General features: G+C 38.1%; 1 protein-coding gene across 1 annotated transcript in view; it reads left to right on the forward strand.

The window, feature by feature from the left end:
* The window catches only part of CNTNAP5 (contactin associated protein family member 5), a 401,323-nt gene that overhangs the window by 341,525 nt on the left and 43,455 nt on the right, over positions 1-16,343 (forward strand). Inside the window, exons 14-16 of the mRNA XM_074145684.1 lie at positions 4,980-5,136; positions 14,211-14,338; positions 14,508-14,678. Coding sequence (XP_074001785.1) covers positions 4,980-5,136; positions 14,211-14,338; positions 14,508-14,678 — 456 coding nt within the window. The remainder of the gene's footprint in view (positions 1-4,979; positions 5,137-14,210; positions 14,339-14,507; positions 14,679-16,343) is intronic.

Consider the following 16,343-nt stretch of genomic DNA (forward strand, 5'->3'; position numbering starts at 1 on the left):
TTGTACTCTGGATTGATCTCTAGATTCAGTTATTCAGGTGGAAATTGTCTCATGAACATATGTGTGTGTGTGTATACACATATATATATTAAAAAAAAAATCTGCTAACTGCTCGTTTTACAAAATGTTCAATATACCAGGTGAGCCATGTGCAGGATTTGATATTATAGAAATGGTTAGTGCGAACAGATATTTTAAATTTTTGAGTGCAGTAGAAAAGAATTGGCTTTGATCGCTTTATTTAATTCTACAATTGGTATTTCCCAGTTTTCACTATCTCCTGATATATGAATCTTTCAACAGCATAGATATTAATTAATCTACATTTTCATCAGTAAGATCTATAGATAAGATTTAACAAATTCTGCTTAACTCAGTTTAATTTTGGAGAAAAAAAGGTAACATGAAGACTGCGAAGACAATGTTGTTTCAATGCAATATGGTTTCAGTGTTTCAAAAGACAGATACAAGTAAATTCACTTGCTGTGGTGGTTGAAAAGACCTTTAACTGACCTGCTTAAGTAACTTTGGTGCCCCAGAAGCCTTATCTGTATTAGGGGTATGGAATGAATGGCTCAGACTTTAGGTTTGTACAGCACAGGAGTATAACATGCAATCCAGTTTAGCTTGTTATATTTCCATCACTAGATTTTTGTTTGTTGCAGTAACAAGAACCTGGCAAATGATGCATACAAATCTTGACAAATATTCCAAGTGTAATACTGTTTAAAATGCCTGGCTTTGTTTTAAATCATGCTGTATAAACATAAAAACCAATGCCAAGACTTTCTGCCTATATAAAGCTAAACTGACCCCATATATATACCCCATATATATAGTAATTTAGTCCTAAATGCTGTTGGAATATGCTACTTCTCCCTCTCCTCCAGCTTCTGAATGCCTATACAAATAACTTTTGAAAAATTTCTCTCCCATTTAAAACATGAGCAAGCCTAAAACCTTTAAAAATAGCTTGTATTGCTAGCAGCATCAATGGCTTCTAATACAGAAAATGAGGGAACTGTCAGTACAAGGGAGATTTAAGAGGACCGACATTTTCTTGTAAGCTGGTAGAGGGACATCAACTACATGTTCAGCCATTCTTGTCACTAGAAGAGCCAGATGCGCATTGCAGGTGAACCTGATCTCAAACCATATCTCCTTCTAAGGATCATTGGAAACAACCTCTCCGTGTCTCACTGCTATTCTCTTTGTAGTCCTCAGCTTCTGGGCTCAGGAACTCTACAGTCTGTGCCAGCCTTGCTTCTGCCGAAACAGATTTCGTACAGAGAACTAACAATGAATGGTTTAGTTAAGTGCACTGATGGAGCTGGTACTGGAGATCTACTGAAGAATTAACATCCAAAAGAAGCTTACTATCTGTGCCTTGTAGGATAGAGGAAAACTAAGTTCTTATCCATGTGCTTCAGTTTTGTATATGCTAGGGTTTCTAAAGTCTTACTTGGCTATTCAGATACATACATGCAGTAGCTGTTGAATAGACCAATAGATCACAAAGGACCAGCCCACAGAGACAGGTAAAGGCAAACATCAAGATGATCAATGGAAGATGCAACCCCTTATTCTTTCCTTTCACAAGACCTATGCTAACCTTGCTTTCTGCGGCCTGTGCCTGGTAGTGTGAACAAGCAACAGTACTTGGTTTGATACAAAATACTGTCTGCCTGCTCAGTTCTTTTATTCAATACTCTATTAAATTATGGTACAAACTGTGTTGTAAATATCACAGCTGTTTTTAGGTGCTTCCAGACAGCATCATCACAGAAAGGTTTATAGTCCTCTGCATGAAATTAAAAAAAAAAAAAGCCTTTTTTGAGGATTTTGTTGTCAAAATTAAAACTTTCCAAAGGCAGCTTGAGCAACATGGGAAGAAATCATTTGAAAGAAACTGTCTGGTCTCTAGTTCTTTTCCTTGTGAATTCAGGCACGTTGGGGCTTGTTTGCTTTGCTTGGTTTGGGATATTTTCCACACATATTCTCCTTTGGAATCATAGTAGGGAGCTTGAAGACAGCCTTAATATATTTATTATAGCAGGGTTTTTATCAGTTCTAAAGAGACAAAAATGCATGGAAAATAATACTTTCGTTTGTGCAGTAGGCTTTTGACTAACTTTTTTGACTAAATTAATATGTTACTAGGTACAAGGTAAGCAAGCACAGAATGAAGAATTGGTAGCACTTCTTATTATATGGACTTTTTAGCTTAGAAATTTTAAAGTGGAATTCTACCGATCTATGTAACAATTAGTTTATGGGGCCATGTTAGCTCCTTAATTAATGTGATTTACTTAGTCCATGGTTTCACCACAGGAAGGAAATAAATTAGTTTTGAGGTGGTGGAGAATTCATAATGCTTTGAAAAAATGATAATACCATGATAACAGGTGAAGATATTGCAGCAAATCTACAGGCTTAGGAGAAAGGAACTTAATCAACATCTGCCAAACTTAAACAACTCTGCCAAACTCAATCTCAGTGCAAGGCACCTTCCAAGGTATCACAGCGTAAACTTCCTAGAAAGAGCTCAGGGATAGATTGATTGGCATTGCTAGTGAAATACTGCATTACTTCATCATTACAGGTATATGACATAAAATATATGCTTCGGTAATTCCTAAACACTTTGGACATTACTGAAGTACCTTAGATTTAAAAGCTTTGTTGAATACCTCTGTGATTTCTCATGTGTTGAAAATTAACATGGAAAAGAGTTTTTGAAGAATCAGGGCATAATTTTCCTTAATACTACAATTGATTTTTAAGGGACTAGTTAGGGAGAAAAATTTACTCATCTTGAGTAAAGGGTGGCAGAACTCTGCCTAATAAATAGAATTTTTGAAAATACACTGTTTTTTAATAGTCTGTTCCCTTGACAATCTAAGATTGTTCCTTATAATGTTGAATGCTCTATTTTTTAGCACTGTATTTAATTTAGTTGTAAATGACTCAAACTGCAGTGCTTCTACCACTTCCTTGGTCTATATCATAAATCTGAATGTGTATGTGTTTGCTTGGTATTGCTCGATAAAAAAAATAACAACAGAGCTGAAAAAGACATCAGAAAACTACTCATTCTTAATTCCTGTGAATGATTGCTTATTTCACTGTTATGTTTAAGTACATAATGATTTTTGCAAAAAGAATCTGACATAGGTTGAATTTGATTAATGAATATCATTATTTGCTGATGGCTGGAAGGATTTATCTTTATCTAAATATTTTTTCCAGAATGGGTACTTTTAAAATTAGATTAAGCACTTCTATATAATATCTATTTCAACTCCTAGACAAATCACCCTTTTATTCAATTAACATACTATTCCAAGCTTTACCAAGTAATTTCCCAGTAATATAGTATAGACCTGTTTCACTGGATGCAGCAATCAACTTCTGCAAGAAAATCAGCTGAAGAGAAAAGAAAGAAAACATAAATGTGTTTACAATAATAAGAACCCTAGAATGAGTGTGCACATTTTTGTAAGTTGAATCCGTAGACATTCTTGAATTTTAGTTTTCTAATGAGTACCACTGGGTATTGGTGAAACTTGTCATGTCTTAATTATTGGTATCATGAGAAAGGAATTATTCTTCCTATTTTTACTTTCCTTTTTTCATAAATTGACAGTTCAGCAGTCTAAGCTTAGAAGGAAAACAAATATGAATTAATTTTGCCAAGTGATTCTAAAACTCAACTTAATTAGTCCCTTACACTCTACAGTTAACCTGCATTGCATTTCATATTTTAGACTTTCTTCCTTTGTATAATGAGGATTACTCCCTACTAATAATGTTACTAAAGCAGAAGAATAATTTTTTCTACATTAACAGTGCAGTTTATTTTTCAAGCTCCTTTGATCAAAAAGTCTCGATATGTCAATTTTGCTAAATTTTGCCATCTACCTGTATGTGTAACTGATTACATTTCTCGATTTAAGGATTAAGAAGTTAATGAAACAGTTATCTGAGCTGGAAGACAAAGTCAATCTTAACAAAATGTTAATCCATGGATTTTATTACATCTGAATCTGCTTACTGTATCTGACTATTAATATTTAATGCTTGATGTATAACGGATTATGAAGTTTAAACAAAAACTATCTTGGTTTATATAAATACATAGATCTTAGAGCTCCTGTAGATAGAAAATAACTTCACAGAGACAAATTAATTCCCAAGAAGGGAAATATTTTTCTGCACTTATCTCCTACCTGAATACTTAATCTAGGATGTTTTAATATCTTATGGAGCTTTGCATTTGCAAATTCCACCCTTGGAGAACACATTAAAATCCCTAGTCCTGCTCCCTTAGAAAATGATGCAAATTTTGGTCTTAGTTTGAGAGGAAGTGTATTAAGCCCATAGTAATAGGTCAGATTCTGTGTTCTTTCTGAAGATTTTTGCTCTTTATATGAGTCTTACGGTAAAAAATCCTGATCTAAGAGCTAGAGTCTGCTTCATAGTAGGAAGACTCTGCAAGACGTCCTTGGCCAATACTGGGTGGTTCAAGACACCAAGTTGTGCGGTGTGAGTCATGGCAGGAGAATTGTTTTCAGACTCCTTCAGTGATCAGATCTCCCCTCTAACATCACACAAAAACACCGGACACAGCTGGTGCAGACAGTGGTGTTAAGTTCGCACATTAAAATCTTTGCAGCTGAAATGTACCAAGGTTCTCATGGGTGATTGGCATATGAGCCCTGTGGGGAAAACACCTGCTCCTCAAACCAGAAGGGACTACCATAGAGCTCAACATGTATTTCATAAAATGGAACTTGGGCAAAGTTTATGGTTTATTACTTCGTCTGTAGTTCGTATCTTTTCTTTCAGTATTATTTAACATGTCCACCGCCATTCTCTTTTTTTTCATTCTCAGGAGAATCCAATTTGCTTATCAAGTTCTCTTTCTCTCTCTTTTTCTCTTTTCTCTTTTTTTTTCCCTCTCTTTCCCTTTCATGCAGATGGAATGCCATTTGCTTGGTGGGTTGGCCGTGCCAATGAAAAGCATCTTTACTGGGGAGGATCTCTTCCGGGCATTCAACAGTGTGCATGTGGACTGGAAGAAAGTTGTCTGGATATGAGATATTTTTGCAACTGTGATGCAGATAGAGAAGAATGGTAATAATTTTAACATGTGTATAGTAGTGTCTGTGTGAGAGCTGGGCATAAAAACTAGGGCAAGAAGGCTTAAATATTTTCCTGATTCACAACTGAGGAAGCTTAAATGGCTTGAGTATTGTCAAATGTGAATGAAAGTCAAACTAGAATTTGAACTTCTGATTTCATCATAATTTCTTATTTGAACCAAAGAAAAGATATCTGGTTGAGGCAAGTTGCTGGGATGTGTTGCCTTCAAAAAATCTTTGCTGTTGAATGCCAAATCCAGTAATTTGATTTGTTTAAAAATTTCCATTAATTTAATTGTAGCATTGCATAAATAAAGGGTCTACGAGGTTGGTGCATGGGTATACATGAGAGCAGAAAATTCAGGCAGAGACAGCAAAATTTAGGCAAAGACAGCTAAAGAACAAGAAGTCTGTACTGTCAAAAAGACTTGTATTTTTCTTATGAAACCGTATATCTGTATGTGACAACTTTCTTTTACATTGGGTCCCAAGCTTTTTAAAGTAAATGAAAAGACTTCCTTTGGCTTCTGTAGGTTTTGGTTCAGTCTCCATAGGAAGTTCTAAACTGAAGAGTATGAACATTAAAAGCCTTCCTTGGGTTCAGACCTTTGCTGTGCCTTGATGCCACATGAATTTGCAAAAGCCACCTCACAACCTTCTGCCATTCTCTGCACCTTCAGAGACTCTCTCCCCAGCAGCTGAGAGCTATTTGGTGAACTTTCTAGTTAATTCCATACTTGTGTTGAAGGGGACAGAAATGCCAGATGAGTGTTGTTGAATGTACAGTTTGAAACAGTGTGAAAATACATGTGAAAACTCTGCTTCGCCTTCTCTCCGTTCTGGACCACTCACCGACAGAAGCTGCTGCCCTAAAAGATATCTTTACCTCGAGTAGTTCAGAAATTACAAATAATGGAAGTAGAAAAGAAATGTCTTACTGTAATTGGCTACTGTGTTTGAAGTAGTGTCCAGATTTTCCCTGTAAAACCTTCATTCAAAAGAGAATGAGTAGAAAGGAACTTTAAGGCATCTTGAAACAACAACAAAACAAATAATCAGAAATTACTTGTCACTGTAAGTGTTGGACTTTTTGGCTGCTCAACTTCCAGACGGTGTGATTATTTCCTTGAATGCTTTATATCCCCAGGGTCACTGTTCACTTTCAAAAATCATACCTGTAAGGGGATTTCTTGGGGAGTATCTTTATGTAAGTGTTGGTTTATGAATGTGATTTGCATGGATTTGTGTAGAAAGGCCTGGCTGTGCATGTTAATCTCTTGCTTCTTTAAGGTTTGGTTATCAGAAGCACTTTGGTACGGTTTGTACATGATCCACAAAAGGATCAGTTTTTACTGGTGCTTGGCTCTGTTCATAATCCACAGTTCACTTTTCAGTGAGCTGCTACTGAAGCAGAGCAGGGTGTGTCACGCTGGCAGACCACTGGAGTTGTAGTCTGAGATTGCAGGACAGTTCGCCACTAGATTGTACAAAGCACTGCCAGGTGAAAGCTACATGCAGTTTTACAATATTTCAGCTGAGACTCCTAATGAAATGAGACCTAAGTGAGTGGGTGTTTATCTCCACATTCCCCCCACACCCAATGATTTTGAACAAGCAGACACAATTCAAATATCTTTCATAGAGAAAGAGAAAACTCGAAAGTATTAGAAATTGCACATTCTATGAAAATTTATGCCAGGCTGAGGGGGAAAAGCCAATTAAAATCCACAAGAAGGAAGTTAAGGAAGTTTACACTTCTATTAGATTTTGGAAAACCCTCATGGGAGAGAGATGTTGGAAATCATGCTTCATTAGCTTGGCAGAGCTAATGTTTCTCCACTCTCCTCTCCTCTCACAGAGCTACTTGTTTCTCCTGATTTTATTATAACAACAGGATATGCATAGAGGTTTCCTCAACTAACTGTTTGTCAGTTTGGGGGTTCAGGTGTTTTGTTTTGGTTTTTAAACCATTTGAAATTTGGATTTTGGTGGCATTCTAAATTGCAGGTTGCCTTTTTTAAAGCTAAAAAAACCCCTGACTTTTGCAAAGAGTTTCTAAATGTAAGAAATTTCATGCCTCTTGAAGATTACTTTTGTGTTTCTCTGCTAGAACACTGACCCCCTGATATATAATGAGTATTTGAATTTGAAACCTGCTGAGATCTGAACTGTGACTTTAACCTGCTATACATTATAGTGGAAGGAGCAAGACAGCAGTAGATGCATTTATTTGCCTTAGCAGGAAATAAAATGGGTGCTGCAGAGTGGAAAACCAGAAAATAATTTTCACTCCTTTTAGATAAATCAGGCTGCTCACTGCAGCTCCAAGGTAGGAACTCACCAGAATAGCTAGAGTGTCATTCTGAAGAGGAGACAGGCTTAGGATTTTGCTTTGATTTGGTTTCCCTAGGCTAAGTCTTGGGTGCAAAAGATGCTACTACTTTCTGAGAACAGAAAAAAAAATAAAAGGGAAAACAAGAGAAAACAGACCCGAAAAAAGTCCTGAGCCAGGTGTTTGGCAGAATGCAATATGCACTTCTAGGCATGCTGACTTTTAAATGATATCTGAACAGACACCTGAGCTAGCTACTGTCTCTGGGTTCTTACTTGACATGACACCAAGGTAGTCCCCCTGGAGTTATGCTGGCCAGATGAACAGGAATATAATTGATTGCATGCTATATAGAGAAGGCTTTTGTATTTTTCACCTTTCTTTTTATAAAAGCGTTCTAGTGAAAAGTATCTTTTTCCATCCAGCTCCTCCCATACTTTGCAGTGTGATGACAGCTAATTCTGTCACTGCGGAATTGTGGAGCCTTTTCATGGTATTTGCTGGTGAATGGGAGAAGACCTCTGCTGAGGGAGCAGAGGCACAAGTTGTCACCCTGACCTAACGAAGGGATCTGAAAAGGTGTTAAACGTGACTTGACTGTAGTTTATGCATGCCTCCAAAAAAGAGAGATTGCTAACTGTTCAAAGCTCTTGCTAGGTGGGAACATTCATAGAAATACAGTGGCTGCAAGCTGGAGCTAAATCTAGTCCAGAAAGTGTTTTCTTTCTCTCTCTTCCCCTTCCCCAACACTGAGAATAGTTACCTCTTGGGACAAGTTATGTATAAATGAGACCGATTTGCCATAGCTTCAAGCACTTACCTTCAGAGCAATTGTCTTTCAAAAGATATGCCTTGGTTCGAACAGAAGGTGTGTTCTTGATGCAGGCCTTACTGGGGAAAAGTGTTAAACTGATCTAAAGAATAAAGCATTTCTGAAGTGCAGACTGGGTTGTGTTATCTTCAGTTGATTCTAGAGATCCTTTGGATCCTTAAATACCTCTCCCAGGTTATCTTTCATCTCAAGCAAAATTCTCTTACCTTGGCAATGAAAGTCTTGCTGCTCACCAATCCTTTAATTTTAATGGGAGTAACCTCTTTCATGTCATGGTAGAGCGTGACTGTCCTGAAGTCTGTTTGCTACTTTGGTCTCTCTATCTGGAATCCATTTTCCACTGCAAATGTAAACACTTGATTGAAGCCAGTCACCAAACCAAACCTATGTCTTACTGACTGCATTCACCTGGATGCTTTGTGAATATGGAGAACTTTACAGCTTTTTATTTTCTACATAAATAGCAGCAACCCTAGAAGTCATTTCATACAGGAAGTTTAGACAATTCAGCAGAGTGTGGTAGACAGTGTTGTTTCTAACCAATAGTTTGGCCATCTTTTATTTCTGTTCTCCAGTCTTATTATTCAAATTATAGGAGTATCCTCTTCTTTTATCTTCTAGAACAGCCTTCTTCACTGTGGAACTAAGCCTTTGAGTCTTTCCATTTCCAAAGTAACATGCATTCACCTATTTAATGTGCCTTTGGGGTACTGCAAGGAAAAAGGAAACCACAAGACACGAGAAGAAGGGAAGGAAAAAAAGGAAGGGGGGGGATATTACTATTATCAGACCCATTTTGGCTCCCAGAGCTTGCGTATACCCAGCTTCGTTTAAGGAGGATTGAAGCTCTCTTTGGACAGCCTATATTTGTGCAAAACTGTACCAGAGCCAGGATGCTAAAACTGGAAGGGCTGAGGAGAGCAGGGCAGAGAAATCCAGCCACTGACGAGCCCAGATTTGACAGGTTTTGTTTGCTCAGCCACTACCCCACACTGAATCAGTTCCCCCAGAAGCAGTGCAGGCAACTCCACAGAGCCTGTGAGCTCATAAATAAACCCTGCCGGAGGTGACCTGGACTGTATAGAGCTGTCTTGGATATCTGCCTTCATGACTGCATTTGTCAACAAACTAGAAAAGCTGCCTGCGGAGAGCTGGCTGTAGCAGGCCCCTGAGGTGTCAGGAATCAGTTCATTACTATCATTACCAAACTCTTTCTCTGCACCTCTTCTCTAATTCAACAAAATATAGCCACTGCATCTTGCCTTCAACTATTAGGTTTGTCCCCTTCTGCTGCTGTTTTTTTTTCTTTATCATGACTTTACATTATTGTACCCAGTAAAGCATTACTGAATGCAGCTGATGAGTAAGATAGCAATTAAAATGTATTCCTTTGGATTATTAATGATATATCCCGCACAGGGCTCAAAACTTCTTCTGATGGAAGCCTGTTTCACTGGTCCATTCCTCATGCAGTTCATTGATATCTGCTTATGATGGTATTCTTTTCCCCAAACATAGTGTATTCATGAAAATCTGTACTGAATATCTGAGCTACCGATGCTCAGACCCCACCAGAGTTTTCATTAATGTACAAGAAGGAAAATGTACCAACGCAGGATCATATCAGAAGAAATTATATTGAATGGCACCACTGTTCTACCATCTGTTAGAAAAAATATGGAAACGGCTACGGAGAGGTTACCAATTTATGATGGCCTACACTGTTAGGGTACCACAGAGTGTGATTTTCTTGAGCATGCTTTTATTATTAGCCAGGAAGAAGAAAAATAGTCTCATAGTGTTACCATCAAAATAGTTATTTGTCATTTACAGGTAAGACTACCTGTGCTACATCTTAAAGTGTCCAGTTGCTGCACTATCACCTTTAGCATCGCTGCACTAGCAGTGAGGTTTTTTTCTTCTTTTTTTCCTTTGCCCTCCTTCCCCCATACATAGATGTGTAACATGGCTCATAGCTTATTGAGGAAGTCCTTTGGGTAGATACAGACATTAATCTTCAGATATGGATAAATAGATGACATCCAACTGTATTTAATACCCATAACTAAAAATATTTCAGTGATTTAATTTAAAGGGCATTATTGGATTTGTTTTGGTTTGGTTTTGCTTGTGGGAAGTACAAATTAATACTCCCCTTTATGCAAAGAGCTCAGAGAAAAATCTGTTCATTAAGGGTGCTTTCGACCCTCTGAAAAATATTTGGATTTTCATCTGCATTTGTGCCGAGTTGAGTGCCAAGTCTGGTAAGCAGAAGGTCTACTTCCTAAGTTTATTAATTTATTTATTTATACCATTTTCTGTGTGTACAGAACTCCTTTCAGGAAAGGGATAAAACCTGCATTGATTTTTGTGAAATCAGGACTTTACTTACACTTCTGGCCAAAGAGCATCACCTCCTCATCCCCCCGGGGCCTTCTTTCAGACAGGACCCACCCATATTTCTCAGTACTGAGAAGTGGAGCACAGCGTGATACAAAAGTCATGCTTGGTCAAAGTAGTCATGGAGTGCTATGTGAAACCTGCTGGTTTTGGCTAACCTGAGAAGCAGCTACAGAAAAGCAAATATAATCTGGTTTTAAGTGTATGTGAACTGCTAAATTAAAATACATTGAAGTAAAATCTGACTCTGGGAACAAATTAAAAATAATGAATCTAATAAGGTTTTATTTCTGTTTAAAAGACAAAATTGTGTATGTGCACATCATAGTGCAAATGTCTTCTATAAGAAAACAGAAATTTTTATTTGAAAACTGTAATACATTAAAATAGATCCTCAAGCCCCCTTCAGGCAAAATTCCAAATGTTTTGTCCAAAACCTGAAATATTTGTGTTTTGTAGTGCCACAACAGTGACTCCAGGAAATTGTTGTACAGGTACCTGAAGCTCTCTTGCTCTTCTCTGAGGCATAATAGACTGTATTTGAGGGGCTGCCACGGTGTACCATGTAAAGAGAGGAGGAACTGTGGTGCTTTTTAAGAAATGGAATCTGAAATAAGTTCAATGTAAAGAATACCAGGAATTTAAGACATACAACTTTAGCTCCCATGAGGCCCTGCTTAATGTCTTCAAATCTCTTTTCTGATTTTCTTAGCTGAAACTTCTTAGGTGTTGACTTTTCACCAAAATCTTGATTTTCCACCATGAAATAACAATAATAATAATAAACTGTAACAGTAGGTATGTTGTTCCTGTCATTGACACATTTTCTGAAGGGTATAATGTTTTTCTGATAGGTTTTATTTCAACACCTACTTGTATGAGAATATGTATCCTTACACAAGTCTTTTTTTCCATGTGTGAGAGAATAAAGCACATAACATGCGCAGTTTGAGTTTCAAACGAAACTTGATTGAGTTTTCAAGACATTAACATAAAAGTGAAGATTTTTATTAGTTCTAGAATATTTTTCTTTCTCACAGTTGGGCTATGCTACTAAAGTTCTCTGCAACACTGGCATATAACTAGTGAAAACTCAGTCATAAAATTCAATATAAAAGAACTTCATGCAATATAACAGAATATCTAATAAGCAATGCAGTTTACAGAGATGTGAAATAGATATCTTTAAAATGTCACCATTTCATTTTCCTTGTAGATATCTTCAGTGCTAGCTGTAGGAAGATACTGGCTTTTATTTTAATGCTGATCCATAGCTAGTCAAAAGACTGCACTATTTTTTTAATGAAAATAAATTTGCAGGAAACCTCCCTAAATATTTTGTGATTTTTTTTTATTTATTTTTAAAAAAGTAAATGTCAGCTTAGTTATTCATGTGCATATTGCATATTTTATGTCCTCTTTCTGTGCATCTTTCTGCCTTTCTTTCATTCAGTCTGCCTACTCTTCTTCCTCCCACCCACTGAAACACCTTATTTAATTATCTTCCTAAGAAATACTCAAATAGTTCAGCTTTTGTTACAACTGTTTCATAATCTGTTGAGAGAATTTACACTAACTTTCAAAGATTGATACAATAAGCTGTATGAGTATGCTGCTGAGAGACCTCCATGAAGAGATTTGGAGAGGTGTTTTTCGAAGTCTGTATTGAAGGCATCCCTCTGCCTTGTGCCTCAGAATTTCATCTTGCTGCAATTTTTCTGTAATTATCTGCATGTCAGACACCCACTGAAGCAAGAAAAAAATGTTAGGGTCGGAGAGGGTACCTCTCCTTTTCCCCTTGGAATTATGAGACAATTAACTGTGCTGCATGCAATTAGAATAAATGAAAAATAAATGATATGTATGCAGCCTTTACCAAAAAGATCAAAATACCCCTTCTATTTTTTCTAACATTAATCAGAGTAGAGCACTTAGCTAAGCAAACATCCGAGGTTGTGTGTCAGAGCACAGCTACAGTGTTCATCCTGATTATTATTTCTTTGTTGAAGTCCTGTGTCCTTTCCCATGGCTGGAACTATAATGAAAGCTATGTTTGTGGAAGGTGGTATTACAAGCAGCATGTAGGTAGTCTGGGATCCTGCCTGGTATGTCAGACTCTTCAGCAGTGGTATTGCTTAAAAAGTGATACCTCTTTCCTGAGGCTTTGCGTCATACGTGCTTGAAAGAGCAGTGGGTGTAAATTTGGGATTATTGGCATTTTTGATCTAGTCATTGTTGCCATCCCGATGTGCAGCATGTAGTCTTCCACCTCTGAGCAGGCAGGTGAGTTGAGTCCAGACCCTGAATACAGATTTCTGGGCCATGCAGAGGTAGGGATCCTTTTCTCCAAAACTATTGAGATTCGGCTCCATGAAGGATGCTCTGCCAGGCTTATGCACCCAGATGAACAACAGACTTCAACCCTGACAAAAAGATCTAGGAGAGAAAAAAATCATCACTGTGGAGATAAGATATGGTAGCACTCACCTTTCTATAATCAATCAATAGAGAAATACCTTGAGAGGGCAGTTTGGCTGTGGTAAGGTCAGGGCTGGATGACCGAGGAGCTCAGTTCAGTTCCTGAAGTACAGTGGGATGAATGCACATCTGTATACCCTGCCATAGTCAAAGCCACTGAATCAGCTTAGGGACCAGAGGGCTGCCATGAAATGCTGTACTGCATTTTGTGGACAAGTTGCCCAGCACACTCAGAGCAGAAACAAAGGAATGATCCTTTAGGAGTCTTTCTTTCTTTTTTCTTCCTTTCTAGCACCGTGTATAAGTTAGTTGCAGTTGAAGAGCAAGCCCAGCTGATACAACCAAGAGAGTGTAGTTTGACAATGCAGTAAATCAGCCTTCAGTATTTCAGTTGCTGAATCAAAATTTCCACAGGCGCCTGATACAAAGGGCTGATTCAGCACAAACTCACTGTGCCAACTCAACCGTCTTTGCAGTGTGCTGAGTCGGTTGTGTACCAGCCATCTTGAAGTTGGATCAGGTATTGTCTGGCTGCCCCATGCTAACAGCACGCTGGATCAGGTATCGTGTCTCCTCTTCCTGCCTAAAGCCAGCATATATGCAGCATATATATCTGTCTCCAGCTAACTTAACAGAAATGGAGACCGGGGCTTATACCTAATGCAGAAATTCATCCTGCTGAGGAAACCCAGTAGGGCCCAGTTTACACTGATGCCCATGGCAGCACTCTGCCTTGGCTTCACAGTCACTCTGCACAGCTGGAACACAGTTACAGCCCATAACAGACAGTATCATGTATCCAAATACAGCCTCTTCAGTGGTCAGTATTATGTATGAGCATAGAGCACATGTGCACATATGCATCTTAAAGAGTGTGGTGTACCAGTCACAAGTCTTCTAGGTAATTTGGCAAAAGACCTTTCATCTTTATGTAAGCATCTTTCAAATGTTGCCTTGCATAAGAAACGTTGGGGGTTTTGTCTGTGGTTAATCTGTCTCTTTCTGTTTGTTTATTATAATCCAGGACAAATGATACTGGCCTCCTTGCTTTCAAAGACCATTTGCCTGTAACTCAGATAGTGATCACTGACACAAACAGATCAAATTCTGAGGCTGCTTGGAAAATCGGCCCTTTGCGTTGCTATGGAGACAGTGAGTACTAGCTCTTCTCAATTTCCATAGGTACAGAATGTTCCCTCTTTCTTTTTGTTTTGGTTTTTATTTTAAAATGTATTTATCTGCTGAAAGGTGACTTTCCACGTGCAGCTCGCAGCTGCTCTCCTGTGCCAATTAACTATAGAGAAGGGGGTTGTGTTTGCAGGGCAGTTTTGGAACGCCGCTTCCTTCAACACGGAGGCCTCGTACCTGCACTTCCCCACCTTCCATGCCGAGGTCAGCGCAGACATCTCCTTCTTCTTCAAAACTACTGCCGTCTCTGGGGTATTCTTGGAAAACCTGGGGATTAAAGACTTCATACGAGTTGAAATAAGCTGTAAGTTTCACCGCCAAGAAAACTTGGTGTATTTTCCCAGTTTGGCAGGTGCAGTGACTTGGGAAGGGCACATTTTCTTCTGTCTTGAGGTGGTTGGAGGTGCCTGAAGAGGATAAGATGGAGACGTTAATCACTAATCATTAATCTAGACTTATCTACCTCTCCTGTCTGAGTTTCCCTGTATAGCCTTGGTCATTGCATTTAATCTTGTTGTGGCTAGATTTACTTTTCTTAAATAAACAGGTGACTGAATTTACTTTTTCAACACTGATATTAATTTATTAATTTTTTTGCTCTTTAGAGAAAAAGCTACTGCTTATATGCACCTGTACACTGTAATTTTAGTTGAAAGACAAAAAATATAATGCAACCACTCTGATGGTTACTTTTATTCTGTATCAGCAACATACCCAGTCTGATGCAGCCCTAGTGTTTCAGAGGAACTCAGCGTGTATGGTACAGCTGCGAGGTGAGAGTCTATGAAGGACAGGATGCAAAGGCAAGATAAGTCAGTCACAGTTGTAATGGGCCTTGAATACTTCAAAATCCAGTAAGTGACTGCAGTATAACTGTTACTCAGTATATAAAGGAGAGTAGCAGAGAACTTAATTAGTGAGGTTTTGCCTCACTCCTGTTCTGATGACTTCAAATATTTATTAGTGACAAAAAGAGTACCGTGGCTTGACATGAAGTATGACTTCTTTATTCCAAATTCTGTCAAGCTTAGGAAAAACAAACTGAGTGCTATGCATTTTATAATATGCTTATAATAACCCCAACATAAAATTTAATAAAACAGGGCCCCAAGGCCCTTTGATTCATTAAACCAATGGTAAATGTCATGGTGTATTATCACAAGGTAATGAGGTATGATTTACTGTTAATTGCACATCAAAGTCCAATTTGGTTGTAATTCAGTGCACTGCATTTTGTTCTCAGGGATATAGAAGTAAAAATAGCATTTTGATATCAAATATAACAAATGCTGTAAACTACAGAGATGATTGTTTAGTGAAAGCTTTTTTATGTGTGTTAAATCCATATTCCTAGAGAAATGACTTATTTAAAAGTTTGGGGAAGGTCTTGTCTTTTATAACTTAAGCTTCTCATTAGTAGTTTGGTGGTGTGTTTCTTGCTGCCAGATGGAATTTGCAGCCTAAAGGCCTTGTATCAAGGAAGTTCCACAGACCAGCTGCTTTGAAGGGAAACGGCCTTTTAGCAGATGCAGGGGCTCAGAATAGATCTTTGTCGATCCCTATGGAGTGTTTCCTATCTTAACTATCTAAGAAGCAGCTTCCAAAACCAAACCTATTCAATTTGCTCAGCTTGGAATAACAGGTTTTTTATGAATTTTCAATCCACAACCTCCTGGTTGTGTGGTCTGTGGACCTGGCTCTTGGTCTTTCTGGTGTATTTAGCGTTTTAGGGAGAGGAAAAATAACCAGTAGTAAGAATGTTAAAAAGCTCTGGCCCCTTTCAGGCTTCCAGCAGAGCAAGAAGGACTCCTTTATATGGCTGTTGTTTTTCAATTATCATCCTGTTTCTATGAGCCTTACTATCTCTGGACATGTGTTACATATGCCTCTTTAGCTTAGGATCACCAATGAGCTACTTCTGCTCATCTGTTTTTCCTTGCTTCCTGGGTTAGGTTTATTCAGGCAAATG

Source organism: Numenius arquata, chromosome 3 (assembly GCF_964106895.1).
Source record: "Numenius arquata chromosome 3, bNumArq3.hap1.1, whole genome shotgun sequence".
NCBI lineage: Eukaryota > Metazoa > Chordata > Aves > Charadriiformes > Scolopacidae > Numenius > Numenius arquata.